The 26,479-nt window shown below is 47.8% G+C and overlaps 2 protein-coding genes across 4 annotated transcripts in view; one reads left to right on the forward strand and one right to left on the reverse strand.

Annotated features, from left to right (window-relative positions):
- Positions 1-1,860: 1,860 nt before the first annotated feature.
- On the reverse strand, positions 1,861-23,989 carry ptpn23a (protein tyrosine phosphatase, non-receptor type 23, a). Of its 2 annotated transcripts, none has more exons than XM_061255691.1 (25): positions 23,754-23,989; positions 17,532-17,606; positions 16,912-17,039; positions 15,550-15,626; positions 15,396-15,445; positions 14,727-14,858; positions 14,527-14,607; positions 14,118-14,249; positions 13,898-13,945; positions 13,649-13,705; positions 13,398-13,456; positions 13,011-13,090; positions 12,788-12,902; positions 12,363-12,428; positions 11,973-12,118; positions 11,545-11,850; positions 10,678-10,832; positions 10,238-10,389; positions 9,678-9,857; positions 6,973-9,445; positions 6,654-6,838; positions 4,199-4,303; positions 3,796-3,934; positions 3,450-3,563; positions 1,861-3,242 (listed from the first exon to the last, which is right to left on the reverse strand). In XM_061255691.1, the coding sequence occupies exons 1-25, from the start codon at positions 23,835-23,837 to the stop codon at positions 2,646-2,648; spliced, it is 5,736 nt and encodes a 1,911-aa protein (XP_061111675.1). In that variant the 5' UTR covers positions 23,838-23,989; the 3' UTR covers positions 1,861-2,645. The 2 variants fall into 2 exon arrangements, with proteins under 2 accessions (XP_061111675.1, XP_061111665.1); XM_061255681.1 differs by having other exon boundaries at positions 15,375-15,445.
- Positions 23,990-24,821: 832 nt separating this feature from the next.
- nek11 (NIMA-related kinase 11) overlaps positions 24,822-26,479 on the forward strand; it is a 72,603-nt gene continuing 70,945 nt past the window's right edge. Inside the window, exons 1-2 of one of the 2 annotated variants that reach the window (XM_061224806.1) lie at positions 24,822-24,892; positions 25,809-26,041. In XM_061224806.1, the coding sequence (XP_061080790.1) occupies positions 25,866-26,041 (176 nt within the window). In that variant the 5' untranslated portion in view covers positions 24,822-24,892; positions 25,809-25,865. Of the gene's footprint in view, positions 24,893-25,808; positions 26,042-26,479 lie in introns of those variants that run through there. The other variant, XM_061230437.1, reaches the window with a different exon arrangement.

Genomic DNA, 26,479 nt, shown 5'->3' on the forward strand with positions numbered 1-26,479 from the left:
ACTCCCCGTTGAGGTCAGAACTATAGAATCTCTCCCCACCTTCAAGCGCAAGCTGAAGACACACCTCTTCAAACAGCACCTCTCCCCATCCCTCCCTACCTCCCTGTGAACCTTAATTGTTGTCTCTGTGACTTGCTTTGTGTATCGGTATTTTAGTTGGCTAGGTAAGCAGTGTTTGGATAGTGTTTGGACTTTTGCTCTGTTTGTTTGTTTGTTCAAAAAAAAAAAAAAAAAAAAAAAAAAAAATGGCCCTTGTCCTTATCTTTGTTGTACAGGTAGCAGTTGAAATTGTACTTACCTCTAGGGTCTTTCAGCGAACTTATCCCTGGGTATGGGTATGCACTTTGTTGTACGTCGCTCTGGATAAGAGCATCTGCCAAATGCCAATAATGTAATGTAATGTAATGTAAATATCACTACTACTAATAACACAAATAACACTAACACCTTTTATAGTCACTAATAACACATACATAGTCTCTACATTTTATGGGACCAAAAGTAATTGGACAGTTTGCTTCAGTTATTTCTGATTAGTCAGGTTGTATATAATTACATTCTTTAGCATAGATATAGGAGAGCTTTCAGTATCTATGTTCTTGATTGCTTTTAGTAAAATGAAAATGTCCTTAGTTAAGAATAATAAACCCTTGTTTTCCCTTGTGCACATTTATCCTTGTTGGCCCCCATGTTCTGCTACATGCATCGATGAGCCAAAACATTATGACTAATATGTTGTTGGTCGTCTGCATTCCGGCAAAACAACTCTGACCCGCCGAGGCATGGACTCTACAAGACCTCTGAAGCTGGCCTGTGGTATCTGGCATCAAGACTTTAGCCGCAAGCCCTTTAAGTTGCACTGTGGATTGGACTTGTTGTTCCAGCTCATCCGTGCAATCTGATTGAGATCTGGGCAATTTGCAGAGCTCTTTTTCATGTTCCTGAAACCATTCCTGAACAATTTGTGCAGTGAGGCAGGGAGCATTAGCCTGCTGAAAGAGGCCACTGCCAGGGGTGTACCATTGTCTGCAACAATGTTTCGGTAGGTCGCACGTGTCAAATTCACATCCGCATTAATGCCTGCACCCAGGGTGTCACACTCCTCCACCAGCTTGTCTTCTTCCCACAGTGCATCTCTTCCGCAGGTAAACGGCAAGCACGTACCCAGCTATCCACATGATGTAAAAGAAAACGGGACTCATCGGACCAAGCAACCTTTTTTCATTGTCCAAGGTCCAGTTCCGATGCCCACGTGCCCATTGTAGGAGCTTTCGACGGTGGACAGGGGTTAGCATTCCTCCCGTAACCACCATTAAAATTTTACATGAATTGTACCACAGTAGCCCTTGCCTTTGTCACCCTAGCGCATGGATGAGCCTTACGAGCCCAACAACCTGACAGCGGTTCTCGGTTTGCCACTGTCGGTAGGGTACTTGTGACTGCTGACCGGGAGCACCCCACAAGCCTTGCCATTTCAGAGATGATCCGACCCAATTGTCTGGCCATAACGATTTGGCCCGTGTCGAAGTCGCTCATGACGGTACGTCTACCAATTTTCCCCCTCATCTAACATGTTGACTACGAGAACCAACGCTTAGAATCTAGTATATCCCAGACCTTGACATGTGCTTTTGTTAAGTCACGTTATTCACTTAATCTAGGAGTGGTCATCATGTTTCAGGGCTTTCATCTGTGCACAAATCTACAGAATCCTCTAAAACCTGTACAATTTAGAAACCAAGCATGAAATGCAGAATAAAGTGAGAATTTCTGTAGCTCTACTCGCAACAAGACCAACTGCACCCAGTTTAATATTTCCCCACCTGCCCAGACTGAGATTGACATAAAACACAAGGACAGTGAGTTCCAGGAGGTTTATTTTAATTAAGACGTATTTACATTGTTACAGAAAGGAGGGAAATAGACACTGCATTAAAAAGGTGTGTTATTATTCAAGGTCTGCCGATTACATGTGTGTGACACCATTAAAGTGAGAATACATGGCCTCTCTCATTACCCACTACACTTCCATTCTACATACATACAGATCAACGCAATTTCAACCGCTCATAAGTGGATTGCTGTAGTGTCAGTGTGTAGTGACTATTAAAATAGGCGAGCTTCAGGAAGCCAGGTGGACTCGGGGATTGCACCATTGACCTTGATGGGATTGGAAGCCCTCCCCTCCGTTTCATCATCATTCGTGCACACCGATGCAATGGCCAAGCTTCTTCATCCCAGATGTCTGAGATCTACAGTCACCGTCATCATCAAGCAGCTTTGGTGAAAGGAACACTGTGGGGTCCCATGCCCCAAACTGTCGGTGTTTGGGAGGCAGGAAGCGTGCTGCGGCTGTGCATGCACATGCCCTCAGTACAGAGACGATGTGTTGCTGTAGCGGGAAAGCATGCTGGGATACATGATGCGAGTGGGCCCACTCAAAATGGTGGGGGGAGGGGGATTGTGTTTGGCGGTCACAGCTGGAAGAAGACTCTTTAGGACACAGAAAGAGACAGACAGACAGACACTGAAGTGGTCCCAGGCGTATAGGTGATTTTAGTGGGCTAACAGATCTGGACCAATCATGTGCTAAAAGGCAAAGAGCGAGAGAAAGAGTGAAGTTGGACTGAACCTATGGGGCCGACTCAAGCCTTGTTCAGTGTCCAGAGTGGATCCAGGCTGCTGAGCGGATCATCCTCTGACGGTGCCCCCTGCAGGCCCTGGCCCTCGTGTGGCTGCAGGAAGCTCTGCTTGTTGATGCGCTGCTTCCCGCGATAGGCGCTGTCCAGCGTGAACGCCTCGGGTGTCAGGGAGGCCAGCAGCTCCAAGGAAGAAGAGGAGGAGGAGGAGGAGCCTAGTGCAGGAGGCAGGGCTGGAGCTGGCATTTGGGCGGGATCAGAATGGTGATTGGCAGTGGCAGGGGTGGGGCCATGCCCGTCCAGCCCATTGCCATGCTCCTGGTTTGGGGGAGGAGGGGAGTGGGCCTTCTCGGGAGAGGAGGGTGGGGGGCTGAGAGAGAGGGGCAGGGGCTCACTGGGGGTGGGCTCTGGGGTGCCGGGCTCTGCATCTCCTGGAATTAGGACATCAGCCAAGGCGGGAGGGGGCAGATCCTGGCCTAAATCCAGCCCCTGCTCTGTGACACTGGGAGGGCGGATGCTCAGCTTGGCAATGGTGGCCTGGATGGAGCTGATTGGCATGTCACCCCCAAGAACGATGTCCTGGGACTCCTGCCGCGAGTAAGTCTGGGACAACAGCACAGACAGAGAGGATTACACACAAGACAAACAGACAATTACAAACAGACATGGTTACACACATGACAAACAGATGGAGAGGATTGCACATAGGACAAACAAACAGAGAGGATTAGGAGTCTTCCTTGATTTTCGAAGCAGCAGGTCCTAATTTGGTGGGGCTCAGTAAGAGGCTGGCAGGGTGGCAGGTCCTACCTTTGGGGCTGTGCTGTTGGTGCTCTTGCTGCAGGGAGTGGTAGAGACACCATGGCGCTGGAGGACCTGTTCAGCATGCTTCAGGACAGCCTCGTAGCAGAACTTAAGGTGCAGCTGCAGGGAGACAAGCCAGGGGTGATCGATGTAGCAACCAACTGGATCACTTTGGGATTGGCAGACCTAAATCAACTTTTGGAGCATCATGTGGCTTACACTTTTAATTACCTTTCCAAATTCGGACACAACTAATAACTAAAGAAAGCATTAAAGCACAAAGCCCACTGCATGCACGAATGGACCTCCCCCCATGTGTGTCTGCCAGTTCCTGTGGCAGTCCTACTCTCACCTTCTCCTGCAGCATGTTCTTCCTCTGCTGCCTCATCTTCCTCACCAGCAGCGGCAGGTCTGGGATGCCGTTCCCCGCCTCTAGCTCCTGCAGTGCCGCATACAGCAGGCAGAGGGCACCAGTTCTGCCCACGCCAGAGCTGAGAGGAGATCATGTGACTATGAGAATGCTGCCGCTTAAACACAACTGACTATGAGCTGAAAGATCCAAGTAACAACACAGTACTGGTCATACCAATGTTAAAATAAATCTGTGAGTGCTAATTACAAGATATTTATATGCTGATATAAACATCTGTATGCTGCATGTTTGACAGCATACTGGCTATATATGCACCAGCCTCAAAAACAACGAAAAAAAAAAAGAAAAGTGGTCAATATGAAGTCTGGCCTGGTCCCTGTACCTGCAGTGCACTACGATGGGCGTATGCAGAGGGCGTTGGTGCAGGTAGTGCCCGTGGACCTCCTGGATGAAGCGGATCAGGTTGCTTTTGCTGTCTGGAAGGCCTCTGCAGACAATCAGAGATTAAGAACGGTCAAGGTTTGTATACATGGAGGCATGTGGGTGCTCTGGTAGCAGTAACATCCCAGGTGTGGTACTGCTGTTACCTTGTGTAAACCAAGTGATGCATCTAAAGCACAGGTGCAGTAGCATGGTATCGAATTAATGGTCAAGTACCAATGGTGCATAGGCAGTTACAGTAATTGTTAGTTCAATATTTTTGTTTCTACAATGGGAGTCTATGTCAGCCCATCTACAAGTAGATAAGACAGTCTAAGGTATCCAGGGACCGCATTTTGGATCAGTCCATCCACCCCTCTACCATGACCAACGGGTCAAATTTGATGTAAGATTTTTGCTTGTAACATTTGGCCTAGTCATTAATTTTCCTCCTTAGGTCAAGTCAAATGCACCCACCCTTGTCTTTTTCGCCATACTGGATTTTCAGCCATTTAGAATCTTTTGAAAGACAGCCTTTTGTGAACTAGTCCTAAGCCTTTTGACTGATCACCACCAGATTTGGCATGTATTAGCATGAGAGTAGTATGACCACAGGTTACTTAAATATAGTTGCTAGGTCAAACAATAAAGGCTGCTGTAAACAAAAAACTTTGATGGCAAGATGCCAAACAGGAAGTCAGCCATATTTACATTTACATTTACATTTTAGTCATTTAGTCGAAATAGGGGGAGGGATTCTGCTGTCCTGACAGCGGTAGGCAAGTCATTCCACCACTGAGGAACCAGAACGGAAAACAGGCGTGAACGTGCAGCTCGACCGCCAGGTGCCCGTAGAGAGGGAACCGTAAGGCGACCAGAGCTGGCAGACCGGAGTGGTCTAGCTGGGGAGTAGGGAGTGATCAGGGATTGTATGTAATGTGGGGCAGTCCCCTTAGCAGCCTGAAATGCCAACACTAGGGCCTTGAATCGGATGCGTGCGGCAATAGGAAGCCAGTGGAGGCCAATGAGAAGCGGGGTGACATGAGCCGACCTGGGCTGACTGGTGATCAAGCGGGCTGCAGCATTCTGGACCAGCTGGAGGGGCTTGATGGCGCACGCTGGGAGACCGGCTAGGAGGGAGTTGCAGTAATCCAGGCGGGAAATGACGAGCGCCTGGACTAGGAGCTGGGTGGCTTTCTCCGTCAGGAGATGACGGATGCGGCGTATATTAAACAGAAAGAACCTGCAGGTTCTGGCAGTGGAGGATACTTGTGGAGCCAGGGAGAGGCAGTTATCAAGAGTCACCCCAAGATTCTTTGCCGTACGGGAGGAGGAAACTACAAAGTCCTCCACAGTCAGTGAGAGGTCGATTGACGGAGAGGACTTAGCAGGGATGTAGAGAAGCTCAGTTTTGGCAAGGTTGAGCTTCAGGTGATGGGAAGTCATCCACGCAGAGATATCAGCCAAGCAGGCAGAGATCTGTGTGGTGATTTGGGTGTCGGGGGGGAAGGAAATGAAGAGTTGGGTGTCATCAGCGTAGGAGTGATAAGAGAAGCCGTGGGAAGAGATAACAGAACCAAGAGACATGGTGTATAGCGAGAAGAGGAGAGGCCCAAGAACCGAGCCCTGCGGGACTCCAGTTCGTAGGGGTTGAGGGTCGGAGAGTGCGCCCCTCCAAGTCACCTGGTAGGAGCGACCAGAGAGGTAGGAGGAAAACCAAGCGAGTGCAGAACCTGTGACACCCATCCCAGACAGCAATGAGAGCAGAATCTCATGGTTGACTGTATCGAAGGCGGCTGACAGGTCGAGGAAGATGAGGACAGAGGAGAGGGATTTTGCTTTAGCAGAGTGGAGTGCCTCAGTGACCGCGAGCAGGGCGGTTTCAGTGGAGTGGCCACTCTTGCAGCCAGACTGGTTGGGGTCATGGAGATTGTTGTGGAGAAGATAAGTGGACAGTTGGGAGCAGACCGCCCGTTCCAGGGTTTTAGCGAGAAAGGGAAGAAGAGAGACAGGCCGGTAGTTGTTCAGGGCAGAGGGATCGAGAGTAGGTTTTTTGAGCAGGGGAGTGACTCTGGCCCTCTTCAGGGAAGAGGGCATGGTGCCGGAAGAGAGGGAGGTGTTGATTAGAGAGGAGAGAAAAGGGAGAATGTCCTCAGATATAGATTGTAGGAGGGGAGAGGGGATGGGGTCAAGAGGACAGGTGGTTGGGCGGTGGGAAGTAAGGAGTTTCAGTGTGTCGGCGTCAGAGAGGGGAGAAAAGGAGGTTAGGGAGTTGGGGAGGGTAGGAGGGTCAGCAGGGGTGGAGGGTTGGGAGAAGGAATTGCGAATAGCAATGTAAAATGTGGAGACGCCACATGAGGTTGAATGAGGTTTGATGAGAAAAAATGTAATAGTCACCACAGCAGAATTGCACTTACAGTTCGGGCCAGGATGTGAACTGCAGGTGGATGACCGTACGCTTCAAGCTCTGGTCACGGTACTGCAGACCGATCATGCGCTCCACATGAGTGGGCGTGGTCTTCTGGGTAGTGAGGGTCAGGGTGATGGGCCCCTGGGAGAGTTGTTGGCCCCGCTCCAAAGGGAAGTATGGCACCACCTTTTGCTGGTCGGGGAGAATAAAAATTCCAGGTTATTCATTTGACTATGCACTGTAGTCCCCGATTTTCATAAATATGCAAAATGTTGGACCACAGCCCTCGAAGGTCAGCTTCACAATGACCACAAATGGAAATGTACCTTCTCCAGTTCTTGCTCAGACACCAGCATGACAACCAGAGACACCTTCTGCTCATACACCATGAGCCAGAAGTCAGCTGCAGTGCCCGTCAGAGGCGCCTGGGTGGCGACGATGCGCGGGCAGTAAGGTGACAGGTCCTCGATGGAGCTGGCGTTGATGTAATCATCCTTGCCCGACTGCAGGACCACACGGTTGCGGTCGTAGGGCATGATGTCCTGGTGGCGGTTCTTCATGCTGTAGCAGCGGGCGATGGCGATGGACAGCTGCCGGGCGTCCTTCTCCTGCTGGTCCTGCAGCTCTTTCCAGCGGGCGTCCAGCTCAGAGAGGGCCCCCGACTCCGCCTGAGGCTGCTCCAGGGACTGCACCGCCTGGCGGAAGCGCTCCAGCTCCGCGCAGAGCCGCGAGACCCGCTCGGGCGCCTGGTACGGGTCACCCTCGATCAGCCGCACGGCCTCCTGCTTCTTCCTGCGTTGGCCGTCCTGGGGGTCGGCCTTGGTGGGCAGCAGCACGTTGGCGGGGGCCTTGGTGCCCCCATGCTGGCTCTCGGGGCTGGAGGACAGGAGGTCGTCAGTGCTGGAGGTCTGCCGCTGGAACAGAGTGTCGGAGGAGGTCGGAGGGGAGGACGAGGCTGAGGAGGGGGCAGCGGCCGGGGGCAGGTGGGCCCCTCCCACGGGAGTGAGGGCAGGGGAGGGTCTCTGGGGGATCAGCCCCAGGGAGGGGGGTCCTGGCGACGGGGCAGGCGAGGGGGTCGGCGAGGGGGGGACAATGTTGGGCGGCTGTGCCACTGGAGCAGAAGGGGAGGGGGGGATCATGTGCTGTGGGAGGGGCTGGGGTCCCGGGGGTGGGGCCATCGGGGCGGGGTGCTGCAAGGGACCAGCCTGGACAGCGGCGTTCGGAGGGGGAGTGGTGGAGTAGTTCGTGGGGCCAGCAGGGGGGAGTGCCTGGGGCTGCTGAGGGGCCCCTGGTGCGGCCTGGTGGGGCATCATGGGAGCACTGCCAGGGTAGCACACCGGCCCTGAGTGAGGGGGGAGAGGCTGCTGGGGCATGCGCATGGGGGGCTGGGGGAGGAGTGGCTGACCAGGGGGCAAGTGGGGTTGGGAGACTGGGGGCATTTGGGGATGAGGGGCACGAGGGGCTAATTGGACCTGAGAAGTGGGGGGCATTTGAGGATTAAGGGCGTGATGGGGTAACTGCGCCTGGGAAACCGGGGGCATCTGTGGATGAGGCACGTGAGGGGGTAACTGGACCTGAGAAGTGGGGGGCATTTGTAGATGAGGGGCATGAGGGGGCAACTGAGCCTGGGAGATTGGGGGCATTTGTGGATGAGGGGGTAACTGAGCCTGGGAGATCGGGGGCATTTGTGGGTGAGGGGGTAAGTGAGCCTGAGAGACCGGGGGCATTTGTGGATGAGGGGGTAACTGAGCCTGGGAGACAGGAGGCATTTGTGGATGAGGGGCGTGAGGGGGTAACTGTGTCTGAGAAACAGGGGGTAGGTGAGGTCGTGGGGGGAGGGGGCCAGCCATCATATGGGACTGTGAGGCCAGAGAAGCTGGGACTATGTACCCTGGCTGGGGCTGGGGGGGCAGACCAGGGTGCACCTGAGGGGGGAGCTGCCCTGGATATGCTGGCTGCTGAAAGTGGTGTGGCACCGGCTGTCGGGCCTGGGGCATGTAGTGTTGGTACTGGGGCTGAGGAGCAGGGAGGGGTCCTTGGGGCCCACAGGAGGGCTGCTGGGGCCGGGCAGGGGTGGGGCTGGGGCCAGGGGCCGGGTATCGAGGGAATTGGCCGGGGACCTGGGAGAAAGGCTGCTGTGGGTGTACGGGTACCCCGGGCTGAGGGGGATACTGGGGGAAGTGGCCCATCTGTGAGGGCACTGCGTACCCTCCAGACACGGGGGGTATAGGCTGACGGGCAATGGGCCCCCGAAGCGCGGGCTGCCCTGGGGCAGGGGTGTAGCTGGCGATGGGTGTCTGCACGCTGTCCACCGTGGTTGTAGAGGGGCGGATGGGGATTGCTCCCCCTAGTGGGCCAGCCTGGGGCTGTGGTGGTGGCACCCCGTAGATGGAAACGGTGGGGTGCTGTGGGCCCGGGGCAAACGGCTGCTGGGGCAGATGCGGCTGCTGCTGGGGCAGGTGGGGGGGGAAGCCCTGGGGCTGCGGGGGAGGGAAGCGCGGGAGTCGAGCCAGGACCTCTGGAGGGGGCAGGTGAGGGGGGAAGCGTGGCCAGTGGAGGGAAGGGTTGGCCCCCCGGAAGGCTTCAGGGCCGGGGGGGCGAGGCCCGCCTGGAAAGGAGAAGTCAGGGGGCATGCTGCGCAGCTCCTCGGGCAGGTCTCCCCCCAGGCTCAGGATGGCCGCGCTCAGCTGGGCCAGCTCTGGGTCCTCCAGGCTGGAGGCCGGGTCCATGTCGGAGGCCTTCTTCTGCAGGGGAGGCTTGGGGGCTGTGGGCCGCTGCGGTGTCTTCTTCTGTATTTCTCTGACAGAACAGAGGGATAAAAACAGAGGAAGATAAGGGACAGTGAAGGGATAATCAAAAGACAATTTTCCTCAAGTCTTACTAAGATGAAGTTGCTGAACTGTGACCCACTGAATCTACAAAATACGGCTGCAATAGACATAGATGGACAGTGTCTGATTTCAGGTGTGAATAGTGTCAGGGTGCATCTGTGGCTAGGTTTTTGGGTGAGGAGGGGACCGTGTGACAGTACCTCTCCAGCAGAGCCTGCCTCTCCTCGTCCCGAGTCTTGCACAGAGCCCTGGCCCTCTCCAGCAGCCGCGAGGCCTTTCCCTCCAGGTCCTCATAGAACTCCTTCCCCTCCTGTGACTTCTTCATCAGGTCCTCGTAAGCCTCGTAAGAAGAGACCAGGGTCTGCACCGTGCTGTTCCACCTTCAGACAGACGGCAGAGGAAGCAGGCCTCAGATACAACAACACAGAGCTGGATAGCCTTCAGAAACGTATGGTTGAGACTGCGTGTGGTAAAACCATCTGAACTGTGGTGCCACTTAAAAGTTTTGATTTCCGCATTGAGGAAATTTCTAGGCCCAGATAATTTAGTTCCTTCAACCAGTATGGAGTCTATGACCACATTTGAGTCTGGTCTTTTGGTGCCCCTAATTAATGCCTTAGCATTGGACCTACAGTAAAATCACAAGCCGATGGCTTCAGTAAGTGTGAGCTTTGGTGGGGTACGTTGGTTTTGTTTGGTTGGGCTACGTTAGTTCATGTGTGTTCTTGTGTGATGATGATGGCTGTATGCGGACACTCACTTATGCTCGGTCTCTGCCAGGCCTTTGCGCACAGAAGCGTACTGCACGTTAGCCTCTGTCAGAGCCTTCAGAATATTCTCCTGCGCGGCCAGGTTCTGGTCAATGTACACCTTCACCTGCTCATACTTCTTCAACTGCTCTTCAAATAGCCTCTGAGAGAGAGGCAGACAGAATAGCAAGGTCAGAGGAGATTAAAAGGGCTATACAATTTCTGCTGACTAGCATGTCATGTAACCATTATTTTTGTACTCTTACAAAATGACTGCCCAGGTTGTTTATGATTGCATTACTTTTACACACATGGCATTGTAAGGTATTTGTAACAAGATCTGACATGGAACGATGAGGAGACCACTAAGTAAAATAGTGGAGGAACTGGACTCAACCATGGGAAAAGCGGGCCTTGTCATCATGCGAACGCTCCAAACTGGTGAGTCTACCTTCATGTCAGCGCGCTCCGTGGTGACCAAAGCGGCGGTGATGTCGTCTTGGTGAATGAGGTCTCGCAGCTGTTTCTCCAGTGAGCTGCGCTGGTCCTTCATCTCCTGCACTTTCCCCAAGATGCGCTTCATGCACTGCAGCCCCGCTACCTCTTCTGAACACCAGGGGGCATAAAGAAGCAGCGTCTCATTCCCCAACACACTCACACGCTCCTCCTCCTATACTGCCTGCTCCATACCCTGTCTGTCCACTAGGAGGCATAGTTGAGTCTCTCTCCATCTCACACAAGACACAGACGCCTACATGCACCATTTTCTCTGTCTACGCCCGTTTCCTGGCCTCCCCACCCCAGGACGGTGAAGCTGACCCCCCCCCCCCTCACCTTCACTCAGCTCAGGACGGGGCAGGGCCTCCCTCACCTTCACTCAGCTCAGGACGGTGAAGCTGACCCTCCCTCACCTTCACTCAGCTCAGGATGGGGCAGGGCCTCCCTCACCTTCACTCAGCTCGGGACGGTGAAGCTGACCCTCCCTCACCTTCACTCAGCTCAAGACGGTGAAGCTGACCCTCCCTCACCTTCACTCAGCTCAGGACGGTGAAGCTGACCCTCCCTCACCTTCACTCAGCCCAGGACGGTGAAGCTGACCCTCCCTCACCTTCACTCAGCCCAGGACGGTGAAGCTGACCCTGCCTCACCTTCACTCAGCTCAGGACGGTGAAGCTGACCCTCCCTCACCTTCACTCAGCCCAGGACGGTGAAGCTGACCCTCCCTCACCTTCACTCAGCTCAGGACGGTGAAGCTGACCCCGCCCCCCCCCCCCTCACCTTCACTCAGCTCAGGACGGTGAAGCTGACCCCCCCTCACCTTCACTCAGCTCAGGACGGGGCAGGGCCTCCCTCAGGGCGTCCAGCGGCCCCCCCAGCAGGCGCAGGTTGCTGATGTGCAGGTTCATGGCTCGGTGCAGCTCAGTGTTGGTGAAGCTGGCTTTCTCGTGGGCCTCCAGGTACTTGTCCAGGTCCCGGCGCAGCTCCGCCAGGGTGTGAGGAGCGGAGGGCGTGGTCTGCTTCCCAACCGCGTCCTCCAGGCTCCGCTCGCCCGCCTCGTCCTCATCCAGGACGTCCCGGATCTCCCTCAGCGAGGCCTCCACGTCCGTGAACACCCCCGAGAGCACTGCGGGAGAGGGAGAGTGGCAGGGTACAGGTCAACGCCAAACACTACATTCTGAATGACTTTGATTACTTGTACAAATTTCTTCCTGTGGTTTGTGTGTATGTTTGTGTGCGTATACTCACTCTGCATGGACTGGATCAAGCTCTTCACCGTATCAGGCCTCACGCTCAGGGCTGCACACTTCTCCATTAGCACTGGGGGGATGTGGCTGTACATGTCCAAGTTATCCACAGTGTCAGGGTCCAGACTGAGAGAGTCCATGAACTGCCTGCAAAGGGCACACACACCCACCACACATGCACATACGCACAGGGTCAGTGTGTCCACCTGTGTAATGCCATCAACAGTGGAGTGAAAATGACGGATCTGTTCACCAAGGTGCATGCAACAAGAGTTCAAACCTTAGGTAACTTTGATGCTAACAGATTTTTTACCACATACACAGACACATTTAAACACACACACACACACACACACACACACACACAGAATACAGGCCTCTCCACACTTACTCCAGAGTCTCATTCTTGCTGTCAATCTTGGCCATGACATCCCGCAGCAGCTTGGCCTTCTCCTCGCTGGGATGAAGGGGTTAGGAGAGGAAGAAAATGATTATTCAAATTCACTTTTACACTTAAGGGAACTGCTCAAATAACATTGTACTACGACCCCTAATGATTCCCTGCACACAGAACTCATGGTCATCCATTCAGAATGCTACGGAATATTCAAGAATGTTGTCATTTTATGTAGTTTTTCCATAAATCAATCCTATGGCACTCCACAATCCAAAAACTGAAGAGGGCAGGACCTTTTTCAAAGAAGGAAAAAGTAGGAGTAATAGTTGAGACTTTCTCCATCTCACACAAGATATAGATGCCTACATGCCTACATTTTTCAAAGAAGGACAAAGTAAAAATTCTAGAGGACCTCCTACCTATAGAGAGAGGAAGCCTCATGGGCAGCCATGGGCACCAGTTTGCAGAAGATGTCAGGACCGGTGACACTGGGGTCAGTGGGGTTCACCGGCAGGGCCTTCACCAGGGGGGCACCTGTGACAATACAGGGTCAGCTACTCCAAGCAGCTCAAATGTACATGTAAATATACATGTAAATGTAAAAGTCTTGCTCTGGACACGGGGACTGCATGTTCTCCATACCTTTGACAGAGGGCAGCGTGTCCAGTGCGGGCACAGACTCATGGTAAATGAAGTCATTGTCCTTTTTGGCAGAGTTGAACCTGGAAGAATGGAGCAGAAAACAGACATTAGGATCAACCACAGTATGATTATTGCTGTACAGAACCAAAACATATTCAATCATATTAGTGATCTCAGGATAAGCTGTACTTAGCATTGCTCTCAAATCACAGTATAAACAGAGTGTTCCGTCATACACTGCAATTATACCTGACGAAATATGTGCGGTCTACATTCTAAAAGCGTTTATGTGCAGTTATGGGAATATAACCACTGAATGTTTAGGTCACTTGTCTTTGGTCAGCTCTGCACAGACAGTGATTGTTAAAGACATGAATTAAGTCTTACTTTCCCCCGATTACATCCATGGTGAACCTCAAGGCCTCCTGCACACTGTCTGGCTGACCCTGAAAACAATTGAGAACGGGAGAGAGGGGGAAGGGTCGAAGGAGACAAGGAAAGAGAAAAGAAGTGAATTTTCCAGGCTGCAAATGTACTGTGCAAAATCTAACAACAGCTATGTGGGCTAGTAAGGCACCCCACCCCTTCATAGAGAGGAGGTGTAGAGCAGCAGACACTGTGACAGAGGGCTGTGTTACCTTGGCCAACTTCACCGCTTCACTCAGCTTGTCCAAGGAGCTCTGCAGGTACGCCAGCTATGTGAAGAGAGAATACATGATGCGCATAGGTTAGAGAGAAGGGCACTAACAGGGAGAGAACCCCAGAGACTGAGAATTCAAAATTCAGAATATCTGAACTGTAAATGAAAGAGATGGCATCACAGCTGTAGGGCATCCAGATCCCTGTAGATGGTGACCCATCATGAATATTGAGAAAGAGAGACATACCCTTTCACCATATTTCTGTTGCTCCTCTGCCTGTTTCCCCATGTGCAGCTATAGATGGAGCAAAGGCAAATCAGTTACGTAGAAACCATGCATACAAGTCCCCTGTGCTTAAAATACTAACTTCATTAAAGGATCAGAGAGATAGGCCTGATGTCTCTCAGACTACAGACTGGTTAGTACTGTCACCTGAAAATGCTGTTGCAAGCGAGTGGTGACTCACATGGGCAATGGCTGCAAAATAGTAGATCTTCATCTGAACCAGCTTCTTCCAGTCCTTCTGGATCTTCCCCAGCAACGAGGCCGTGTCGGAGTTCTCCAGCGCCCGGCATGCCTCCTTGTAGTAATCCACCACCTACAGTGGCACATAGGTAAAAAAAACCTCAACCTTCTGTGTGTGTGTGTGTGTGTGTGTGCAGTGGGGAAGCTGTAGGGTGAAAGACTATTTTGATATGCAAAAGTATCTCTGGAACAGATGTAAGCCCGTGGATGTGTTAATCCTTAATGTGTCACTCATCTACAGTACAATTCATCATGGAACATTACTGACGTCTAGACCAGACCAGCCCAGCCTGGCTCCTGGTCCCAGCTCTACCTGGCAATGTTACCTGGGAGGCAGGATGGGTACCTACCTGAGCACTGATGCGTGCCACAAGGAAGCTCTTCCTGTTGTCCAGCATGGACTTCTCCAGAAGACATTCCTGCGCTTGTCCCTGATCCCCAAGAAAAGAGGGATTATCAGGAGAGCACATGATATTGGGACAGGCTGATATTACAACACACCAGATAGCCATAGAGTGACAACCTTAGAAATGGGCATGAGCGTGATTACCAGCATGAGGTTGATGTTGAGGTTGAGAATCTGGTGACTCATGTCCACACTGAAGTTGTGGCTGAAGTGGTCCCTAAGGTAGGAGAAGGCTCCAGCTGAGCACTGGAAGTGAGTGCAGGACACCTTCATCCCCTGAGAATGGAGAGAGGGAGAGAGGGAGGGAGAGAAGGAGAAGGAGTGGGGGGGAAAGTTGATGAGTCATGGTTGCCCAGAATAACATACAAGCAGTCACTGTAAGACCGAAAAGATATAGCCCACCTCCACTGGAAAAATATATTCAGGAATAAGAAAAGTGTTTCAAAATATTTACAAATGCCTCCAGTCATTAATGGAAGAGCCAAAAGCCCCACAGCGTCTCAGACTTTCACAGCTTGAGCGAGAAACCATCCAAAGGACTATTCACAATTACCAGAATAGAAACATGCATTAGAAATATATTCAAAAAATGTCTGAAGGTACATTTCATTTCATGTATTTTACCATTTCAGCTATCATCATCATAACTGCATGGTTTATTTCTCATGGTCATTGACTAAAATGTATACTTTGCTTTGGAAATATTTGAAATATGCAATCATGCGAATAAAGCCAGTTGAACTGAACTGACACAGTGAGGGACAGAGCGAAGCTCTATGAGGGAGTTCGTACTAGATTCAAACTCCGACTGACCTCCTCAGACACCCTGTTGTCCATAGCCCCAAGCATGGAGTGGAGAGCGCCTGCAGGGAAGACATTACCAATATGAACAACCAAAAACAGTCAACACACTGAGATGCCTTATGACAAGGCATGGCATAGTCAGCACAGTGAGGCCACTGCTTACCCAGATTGTAGAGAATGCAGGCCTGCTCATAACTGATGTCATCATGAGTGACCGTCTTTCCAGAGAAAATCTCAGTCCTGTGAGAGACAGCAGGGAGAAAAAGCAGGAGGTGAAAGAGAAGAAAACGCATTTTTACATATGTAACCTTATCCTGAAATGTTACAAAACAAGAGTCACATGTGAATGAGCCAGAGATTACATTACAGATAATGTATTTGAGCAATTTGCCAGCCTGAGGCCTGATAACTGTTCAGTGTAAACAAAGCCATAATAAGAATGGAATATGCAAGGAAAATTCAGCTTTTCTTGCCAAGATCCATCTGCACTGTTGCTATGGCAAAAAAAAAGAATATGAACAGAAAGGCTGCTGAGTAGCTCACTCCATAAAAGCAGCACTTGCGGTGCAAGAGTGAGCATCATGGCAATTGGACAAAGAGATGGCAGTGGGAGGGATTCAGTTTAGATAGCATTGTGCATTGCCTGAGTGACACCAGTTAGCCATCCCGGTAACCTTGGGTTGCTCTCTATGTGCGGTCTATGTTGGGTCTCCTCTGCCCCAGCTCTGCCTGTGTGTGGCTTGCGGAAAGAAGCGCCCGGCTAGCACTACATGTTTCGGAGGAGAACCACAACGTATCCTCACTCCCGCAAGCTGGCAGCACAGGGCGTATATGAGCACAATTGTACATAGTTTGTGAAATGGACATTTGAAATTTCTGTGGGATTGGAGATGCCAAATAAATTAGTTTTAAAAAAGAATGTGAAGAGAGCACATACACCCTGCCCTTGTTTGCTCTTTTTGAGTAACTGCTGTTCAGACAACAATTCCTGGCATGTCATGTGCAAATACCATCTAAATCCAAATAACATTAAACTGAATAGTCATGAGCAGTGCAAACAGGAGCTACTGCCATCAGCAGAAATGTGACCACAGCAACATTCCATGCGTGAAAGCAGCTGAAGAGCAAGCTGTGCGTCAGGTCAAGTGACGTTCAACAGCCGGAAGCTCAGAGCAGCACCAACATCCACAGACTGCGGGAGGCGCTGACTTACAGGTGTCTGAATGATGTAGCTAGTGAAATCTGAGGCGAGGGCAAGGACCCGTGCATGTGTGCGCGCGCGGGGGTGTGTGTGTGTGTGTGTGTGTGTGCGCGCGTGTATGTATGTATATGTGTGTGCGCACACACGTGTGTGTTTGTGTATATCTGTGCGCGTGTATACCTTACATGAGCGTGCATATATGTATACTGTACACGTGCGTGTCTGTGTGTGTGTGTATACCTTACATGTGCGTGCATGTGTGTATACTGTTTGCATGCGCGTGTGCATCGGTGTGCGTGTTCATGCCGTGTTCGTGCTTCTCACCAGGAGATTGGCACAGCAGCCTCCTGGCCAGACCCCAGGGGCACCCTGCTCTGAAGGTAGTGCAGCTGGCCGAAGTACTTCCGCAGAGTGCTACAGCCCTCAAAGTCCCGCGTCACATTGACGGCGCTCTGTAAAGGGTACACAAAGGAGGCTCAGGCAGCAAGAACACAAAGGCAAAAACACAAAGCCTGACATCAAACCATCCACTGTATCCTTAATTAATAATAAAACTAGGATGGAACAGATGCATCCTATTTTTACACAGTAGGAAATCTGGAAATAGCAATGGCCTGGGGCCTCCTGCTGGGGGACTGGGCAAATGCACTCTTCAGGTTCCTGAACACTCTGTTGTGACTGGATAGTCATCATTCTAAAGAGAACACACGCGATACCACATAACAGAATGACAGGGAGCCATGTGGTAAAAAACCGTGGTTAACCTGGCTTTAACAGATAGTGTGGAGTTTGACTCCCATGTAGGAATGAGCACAGTGTAATTACTTGTAATAAAAGAGAAAAGCCTCCCTCTTGTACTTCCCTTCAGCCCCAGACTACTTTCCCTTCACAGCAGTCCCTCCTGAACCCAAACCACCTGCCCTTCCCGTTCCTCCATCACTTACCAGGCGCAGTTGCTCCAGCTTCTTCAGTTGCTCATTGTAGTTTTCCGGGTTTTCGCCATAGTTCTTCAGGATGAACTGGGACAGAGAGAAGAGAGATCACTGAGCCATGTAACTCCCGATGTAGGGTCCAACGCCAGTTGCCCAGATCTTCCCATTACATTCAGTTTCTAAAACCCCAAATCTCCTCAGGAATGAGATTTCATTTTACTCACCCCTTTAAGTCACCTGTGATAACCGTATAACTGCTGGAATTCCATAATGACCCTGGGAACTATAGTTCAGCTTTAGCTTTGGGTATATGAATGGAATCAAACGTGTGACAATATGCTGAATCAACAGTAAGACTAAAATGAGAAAATTGGGTAAAAACCGAGAAAACACAAATGAACTAACTCATGTGGTCTGTCTATACCTGGATGCATGAATGCCATTTTCGTTAGCCGATAGCGTGCTCTATAACGGTGTGTCAATACTGATGTTTTCTTTTGTTTGTTTGTTTTTTTTTCAAAGAAAAATATGCAGGTCTATTAATATCAATATACTGTGCATTGCCATACTGCCCTACCCCCTTAAACCACCTCTCTAGCTTACTTCACAAAATTCCTCATGTAGGCCTACAGACATCCTCCTCCCATAGGATACCACTGTAGGCTAATTTTATATCGGCCCTCGCCCTTTACCTTCCTCGAGCTGTCGATCTGTTCTAGCACGCAGTATTTGAAACTAAACAATAAATGTGAGGTTAAAGTGCAGACTGTCAGGTGATGCATGTTGGAAACGCATCCTTTTGCAAAAGGAATCAAGACGGTTGGCTTCGCAGTATTCAATTGCTTCCTAACTGCAAAGATAAGTGAGCTTTCAGTATCTAGCCTTGATTCTAGGCTTTTGATTGCCTAGAATGTTTTTCAACATGATGCCCAGAGTTGTGCCAATGACTGTAAAAGAAACCACTGATTGAGAAATTCCTTCTTTCAGGTATGGTGTGAGATACAAGCACTCTTGCTTCAAAACAGCAAAAAAAAAGTAGCTTTTCATGAGTAGCCTCATTGTGTAATGGCTTACTGTGTAATTGTTTGGAACAAAACCAGCACACAGACCAGCCCCCCAGAACTGTACTTGTGCACCCCTGGTGTAATATCTTGTTTAGCAACTGAGTCAGAGAAGGGACTTTTTCCTTTAAGAAAATACACGGCCATTGACAGGAAGGTCTTGTGATCCTTGTAAGCGGGTGAATGTTCAGTGAGATAAACAGTGCAGGAAACAAAACCTTCTGAATTTTAAAAAATCTGGTCAGTCAAGAGGAAAAACAAAGTGTTTTGGCGCAGCTGCTATCAAGGTCTAAGCTGGCATGTAAAAGCAGTGCATCAGGTCCAGTGCTTATTTCTGAACTGGTCTCTCAGACTGCTATCTTTCTGAATGTTGTAACCTTTTTCAAGGCCGTCGTGAAATTCACTCCCCATTTCTCCTTCCCAGGCCCTCTCATTCCTCCCCACCACGCATTTCATAAACTCCTCCCAACTTATTTCTTATTTCTCAGTATGAGGGAGTCTGAGGTGAAGCCTGTTTGCCCAGAGCTTTCTAGACCTTTAAGACAAGGAAGTACAAAGGGTAGCCTATACTTTATTAGTTTAACAGGAAGAGCTGACAGAGATTAACAAAACAAGATATAGTCATCTGCTATTTATAAAGCTTTTCACATGTGGAAAAGAAAGTTCCATTCCAACTGACAGTAGAGGACAAATGAGGATAGAAACGGCACAACTTACACCCTACTGAGTTACAGAAACATCTTTATAAGGTAGGTAGAGCTTAACGTAATAAATGACCAAGATACAGACAGAAAACACTCAGCGGTCAAACAGAAATGGTCTGCTCTTTAAATCCACCCCTGAGATTTGCTCTTACAGACTGGTCCAAGGCATGTGATTGTGACATCACATACACACTTGCAACCCATTGGAGCATGATGACATCAGAAACACAGGTTGTTTCCAGTTTACCGTGAGCTGTGGAAGAAAGAACAGAGCTCAAGCCAGATGCAGAGGGAGTTGCAGTAAGTAGGCCTAGAACACACACACACACACACACACACACACACACACACACACACACACACACACACACACACACACACACATTCTATTCCTTATAAATTGCACTGCTAGAACATTCAGGAACATTCACACAATATCTACTTACAAAGTTAACTTCCTGGATTAGCTAATGTTTGGTTCTTAGGCTATATAATAGCGAATTGCATCTATTAACCTTGCTATTCTTTAAAATCCAAACTTTTTGTAAATTAGGTTTTGAAAGCTTATATTCTGAACACAGACTGACTGTAGAGTCCACAATACAAGTGTTATATCATGGCTGTGGTTCTGTAACAAAATGATTGGCATTTATATAGCGCCTTTATCCAAAGCGTTGTACCACTGATGCTTGTCATTCACCCATTTAACTGTACAGAAGATGTTCACATCAAATTAGCACTCAAAGGATTAGCACAGCATACAACGCAATGAGAATGATGATAAGACCAAAGAAATGTGACATGGCTAAATCTGATATTTATATGGCTCAATAGCTCATGTGCTGTGCAGGGTCCTTGACACACATACAGTGGGCTCCAGAATGGTAGGCAGCCTTAATAAAAAAATGAAGAAAAAATGCTGCATAACAACACAGATAATAATATACAGCGCAGTCCGAGTATTTGGACAGTGACACATTTTTGTTTTCGCTCCGTACTTCAGCAAACATTCATATTGGGTGAACCTTTGTAAGAAGTACAGCGCTAGATAAGATAGACAATTGGCGGCTGAAATGTTTTGGAACAACATTTGTGGTGTGTTTCATGTGGACAAGTTTCATTGTTAGTCCATGCATAAAAGAGTTAGCAAAAGGTCTAGAGTTCTAGGAGTTCCAACTGCATCTGGATTCTGTTGCAGTTATCTTTCAATAGGAAGTGTCAATGTCTGCAAAGCAGGCCATCATTAGGCTGAAAAATCGGAACAAATCAAATCAGAGACATAGCAAAAGAATTTGGTGCATCAACTGTTTGGTACATTATAAAGAAGTAAGAATGCACTGGTGAGCTCCTCAATGGCAAACAACTTGGTACACCGTGGAAGACAGTGTAGTGGATAACAGAAGAATCCTTCTAATGGTGAAGAAAAATCCCTTAGTAACAGTTCAACAGTTCAAGAACACTCTCCAGGATGTAGGCATAGATATATCAAAGACAACCATCAAGAGAAGACTATGGCAACTTAAACCCCCCTGCTTACTTCCCTCCACTGGCTGCCTGTAATGGCTTGCATCAAATTCAAAACATTGGTGCTAGCCTTCCAAGCAGTTAAGGGGTCTTCCCCAGCTTACCTCCAAAAAATCATCAGACCCTACACCCCTGCCAGACCTCTTCGTTCAGCCTCCACAGGCCGCTTAGCACCTCCCCCTCTCCGAACCACCACCTCACGCTCACAACTACTGTCTGTTCTGGCTCCACGGTGGTGGAATGAACTCCCCGTTGAGGTCAGAACTGTAGAATCTCTCCCCACCTTCAAGCACAAACTGAAGACGCACCTCTTCAAGCAGCACCTCTCCCCGTCCCTCCCTACCTCCCTGTGAACCTCAATTGTTGTCTTTCTGTGATTTACTTTGTGTATCGGTATTTTTAGTCGGCTAGGTAAGCAGTGTTTGGATAGTTAAGTTTGGTCACTTTTGCTTTGTTGTTTGTTTGTTTGTTTATTAAAAAAAAAAAATATTCAAATAGGCCCTGGTCCTTATCTTTGTTGTACAGGTAGCAGTTGAAATTGTACTTCCCTCAAGGGGCTTTCAGCGCACTTATCCCTGGTTATGGGTACGCACTTTGTTGTACATCGCTCTGGATAAGAGCATCTGCCAAATGCCATTAATGTACTGTAATGTAAACTCAGAGGGTTCAACACAAGACGCACCTGTCATGGCTCACTTGCGTTCATTGATGATGTCACTGCTGACAGCAGCAGCAGGATGAATGCCAAAGTATAAACTTGTCTGCTCAGATCCAAGCAAATGCATCACAACTGATTGGACGACCCCTCATCATGTGGCAGGACAATGATCCAAAACATACAGCCAAAGCAACCAAGTTTTTTCAGGCCAAAAAGTGGAATGTACTGGCTAAGTCAATCAACTGACCTTAATCCAATTGAGCATGATTGTCACTTGCTGAAGACCACAGGCAACTAGCCCTGAAGCAAGCAGGAGCTGAAGAGGGCTGCATTATAGGCCTGGCAGAGCATCAACTGAGAATATATCCAGCATCTGGTGGGTCATGGACTTCAGGCAGTCATTGATTTCAAAGATACACCGGATATCATTGATTCTGAAAAGTTCTGCATGGGGGAATGGTCAAACATCCCTCAAATGTGTTCACTAACATTAACACAATTTATAGGAAAAGACTCATGGCTGTCATCTTAGCCAGAGGTATTTATACAAAGTAATAAACCAGGGGAGCCAATAATTGAGAAATCTGTTTTTGGGGAAATATATATATATATATATTTTCTAGTATATAGTATATATATATATATATATATATATCTCTAATAATCTAATATATCTAATACATTTACAAAAGAATTAAGACTTTGGGTGATTCCACTGAATCATAATAAAGCACAATATTTTACACATGTTAGGAAAAAAAAACTTATGACAATAACTATTATTTTTGCCGTATTTCTATCAAGGGTGCCAATCATTTAGGAGCTCACTATATGATATGATGCGACTGAAGGAATTTTTACATGAATGACACAGATATCAAGAACTAGTGTTATGTATAATCTGAACAACAACACACTTGATCAGAAATAACTCATGGACTTGCCCACAATATTCAGTTGCTTGGCTGAGATGCTGGGACTTGTAACACGAAACATTTTTAGGTTTTCGACACTGATCAGTAGCAACATTGATTTTAAAGGAGTAGCCTTCACTGTAGAGAAACAGGGCATATGTTTGGAATGTTCATTGAAATGGCCTGGTAATATGTAAAGTCTAAAGTATGTAAAATGTACAGTGCCTGAATTAACCATTTCATATACATTTGATTTTTAAAATTTTGGTTGAATCAGCCATCTTTGTGGCAAGACCATCATTTCATTTTTTCCTTAACATTTTCTTCAGAAGCAGTGTTGGGAAACTGACTTTCATCTAACATAGTACTAAGACAAACTATACAGAAAAAAATGCAGGTGCCAAATTAAGTTTGATAATATAGCAATTAACGACAGGATGCCAAAGCAGTGTCACTGCCTGGATTGGGAGGGTCTGGAATCCTGCCAGGAAAAGGCCACTCCTACTCTGACTGACTGTGACACAGCAGCCAATGGATGCTGTAAACGCTGATTGAGCACATCATCAGCAACATTCCGAGTGGCCCTTGAAGGCCATGACTCTGCATCTGTCAGGGTGTGAGGGGCAATATCACTGTACCCTTGCAGAGCTCTACTTTAACAGAATGTTAGAATTGAGAGCTACTATAATTGCCCAGATAGACTGGGGCCACATCCCCCAATTTAAGATTGAGGAAACTGACCTGTCTTACTGTCCAGTCAACAGAGAAATACTACATAAATGCTGATTTGTAAATGTTGCACCGGCTGCTCTGGTGACCCCACGATCTGAGGACATTGCACTTGAAACTATGGAAGATATGCAGTTGTATTTAACATAAACATTACACTGCAGTACGAACATAATACACTTGATAGCACAACCCAGGCACAACCCTGGAAGTTAAGCTAACTAGCAAGCTTTTATGCGCCAACAAACATAAACAAGAAGACGACTTCGCCGAAGGATGGCCTCTAGCGTAAACTCAACAATAGCTAGTTAAGATACACAGTCATAATGGCGATTAGGAAATAAAACAGCCGAAAGATGGGAAACTGAGTAACGTTAGCTATTATTAAGTTATGTCGCAGCTAACAAACTAGCTAAAAAGTAAAACCCACACGGCCTTGTTTGACTCTAGCTAGCTCATTTAGCTTTCGCTAACCGGCTAACCTAGCTAAACAACATTAGTTGTCGACAAGATTCCTGTGATTCCGGCAGAGACAGGCCACATTTAATAACCAACAAGATTTCATGATGTACCGTAAACCTTATTCACTTCCGATTGCATTCGCTCCATGACGCCCTGTTGCTCCGACCATACGCTCCACTCACCTGCTTAACAGACGGGCTGAACTGAAACTCCCCTGCCTCTTTCAGATCGAGCCATATCATGGGCATTCGAGGCACTGCCTCCATTGCGGTCAGCTACTTTGTCGTATCCTTTTACAATGCTGTTTTCTTGTCCAATCTAGTGTACAATATGACTGTTTAATCGTTTCCGCAAGAGTTTCTCGGATTGTTTTTATTTGTACGCCTTCAATGTCTGTGTCATATCCCATTTACACTACTCCAACAGGAAACTACGGAAATGAAGGAGGTGACGTTCATATAAATCTACCCATAAGTAGACCTGGGAAATGTAGTCCTACATATACGTAACCATTAGGTTTATTGGTCTTCGTCAATGACACGCTTTAATTCACCGTTGGGTCATGTAATCAAAGGTAATAATAAATAGGATGTCAATTACAACGGACTCACATTACACCTTGAAATATTTGTCATCTGCTGCAAAGCGTGAAATGCATCTTTCCAATCTTGTCACACAGCAAGGCCGATTGAGATACTTTTCAAATGTGGAATACAAGCATGTTACACAGTTATGAAAAGCTTAATGTGAGAGCTACGGTTGAGGAATTTCCACAAATGCACAATAATAATATACAGTATATGCCTTTACTTTAACCTGACAGCCAGAGATAAACTTTATTTATTAATTAATTTATGTATTTATTTGTATTTTATTCAACATGGGCAGTATACACAAATCAAAATTAAATTAATATAAATATGCTGAACATATGTATCACGATTTAATGTAAATCTGACAACTTGACATGCATGACAATTATTTAAAAAAAGAAGAAGAAAAGCAGATGACTAGAGGTAGGCCTACATTTTAAACAACGAATAGTTCCATATTATCCACAATCTCTGCTGTCGGAAGACCTACTGTGACCTGCGGCAAAATCAACTTATTCTCAACCATTTCTTTATGTTTTTGGGCTGCTGTGCAGTGCCTGTCCTGGCCAGCTGATGAACTCGTTATCTATGACAACAGCGACACCCAGGGTAAAATAAGGGAATGTGCTCAGACTAGTCTCCATAGGAACAATAATAAACACGGATGTGGAACAACAACTTGTTCGTTGTGGCATGTTTCTGCAGTAAGTCCACGCATCACGGGCAAGGTGAGCACATTTTGTTTTACGTAATTGATTGATTCGTGTTTCAAAATTTTCAGAAAAAAGAAAAAAGGAATTTTCTTCATGCAATAGGATTGCAACAGATTGCATTGAAACGGAGTATTGCGTTAAAAAAGGAATGTAACAATTTGCTTTGCTTTAATTAAAACCAAGTCCGTCACTAACGTACTGCATTTACACAGTGATTATGACTAGCCAAGGGTATATTATTAATTCACAGCTATGTGAGTTATAAACAGTACATAAAAAAACAAGCTCACACAAGACTCTCCTGTGGGTTGTAACTACCCAGTAGGCTATGCACCAGTGAATGTACTCAACCCAGCGCAGCTACCAGCCACATGTAGACCCTGACACGGTCATACTTCTAATATGTCCACCATTCTCCTTTTCATTTTATATTGATTCTGAAAACATAGGTTAACAGAGACCAAAAAAGTATGTCTGGAGCAACAGTGTATGTCCTATAACATGTGACATGGAATGTGCTTGCATTGTATTTCTGCCTCTTGAGCGGAAACATGAGTGACATTTGAAATCTAATCATGTATGTTTGGGATTATTTTGTGTGGTGTATCTCATGGAAACATCCGGGAGAGACAAATCCCCAGCTAGCATTTTGGAACATGATCCTCTCATGCTGCTTCTAACAAGGGATGATGATCTCCCCTCTCTCACCTCACTGTAATTTTGCAGCACACACAATGGCACATTGTTGTGGTCCTTCAAAATATGTGCATTTGTGTCCACATGTTAAGATAATTGCCAAATAAGACAAATGTTAGAAAAACAGCAAGGCAGTATGTGCAGAATAAATCAGTGTATTTATTTGTAGCATTTTGTTAAACCTGCAAAAGCTACATGTTTAATAAAGAGTTTTGTCTTGTGGTTATATTTACAGCAGTCCATCGAGATTTAGACTTGAAATTCCTCTCACTGGCAGCCTACCTTTGAGAAGATGCCCAAGTTCCAGGAACTGGGAGCACGTACAGCTTCCTTCTCTGCATCATCCTCAACCCCTGACCCCAGCAGACTGATAGCTAAGAGATATATTATCCAGCAGAGACTCGGTCGTGGGAGTTTTGGCACAGTCTATCTTGTGAACGACACCAAAGCCAGAGAGGGCGAAAGCTTGTAAGTGAAACTTCTTTTAGTCATTCTTAACATGCCGTAATGAGAGCAATGATTCAGTCACATTGCCCTTTGCTCATTGCATGAGAAAAGTAACTTCATAAGAAGATGTAAATACTCCCCCTCTCGCCACATAATTTAAGAAATGCCAAGTGCAAGGTGAGAAGATGTGATCTTACTGTCTCTTGTGCTGAATGATCATGTGATTAGAGGAATATAACTCGCTCTTGGAGCTAAAAAAGTAAGGTTTCATGTTATGAGTGATTGCATGCACTGATAATAAGAACGTTTGTGTTTAACTTGACTTGCAGTGTGGGTACCTCTATTGTCCAGTAGCTTCATGCTACTATTCATGGCTGAAAAGGCTGAATGCTTGATTCTAGACCACTTCAAAAGCATACTGGCCTGCAAAATGGAAACCCAGATAGTGTAAATAGACCT

Source organism: Conger conger, chromosome 1, assembly GCF_963514075.1.
Source record: "Conger conger chromosome 1, fConCon1.1, whole genome shotgun sequence".
Taxonomy (NCBI): Eukaryota; Metazoa; Chordata; class Actinopteri; order Anguilliformes; family Congridae; genus Conger; species Conger conger.

Coding starts and splice junctions, on each gene's coding strand:
- ptpn23a (XM_061255681.1), bottom strand. CDS start 23,837: ATGGAGGCAGTGCCTCGAATGCCCATGATATGGCTCGATCTGAAAGAG. Junction 13,946..14,117: donor ATTTTGCAGCCATTGCCCAT/GTGAGTCACCAC, acceptor CTCCATCTATAG/CTGCACATGGGGAAACAGGC. Junction 13,457..13,648: donor AAGCGGTGAAGTTGGCCAAG/GTAACACAGCCC, acceptor AATTGTTTTCAG/GGTCAGCCAGACAGTGTGCA.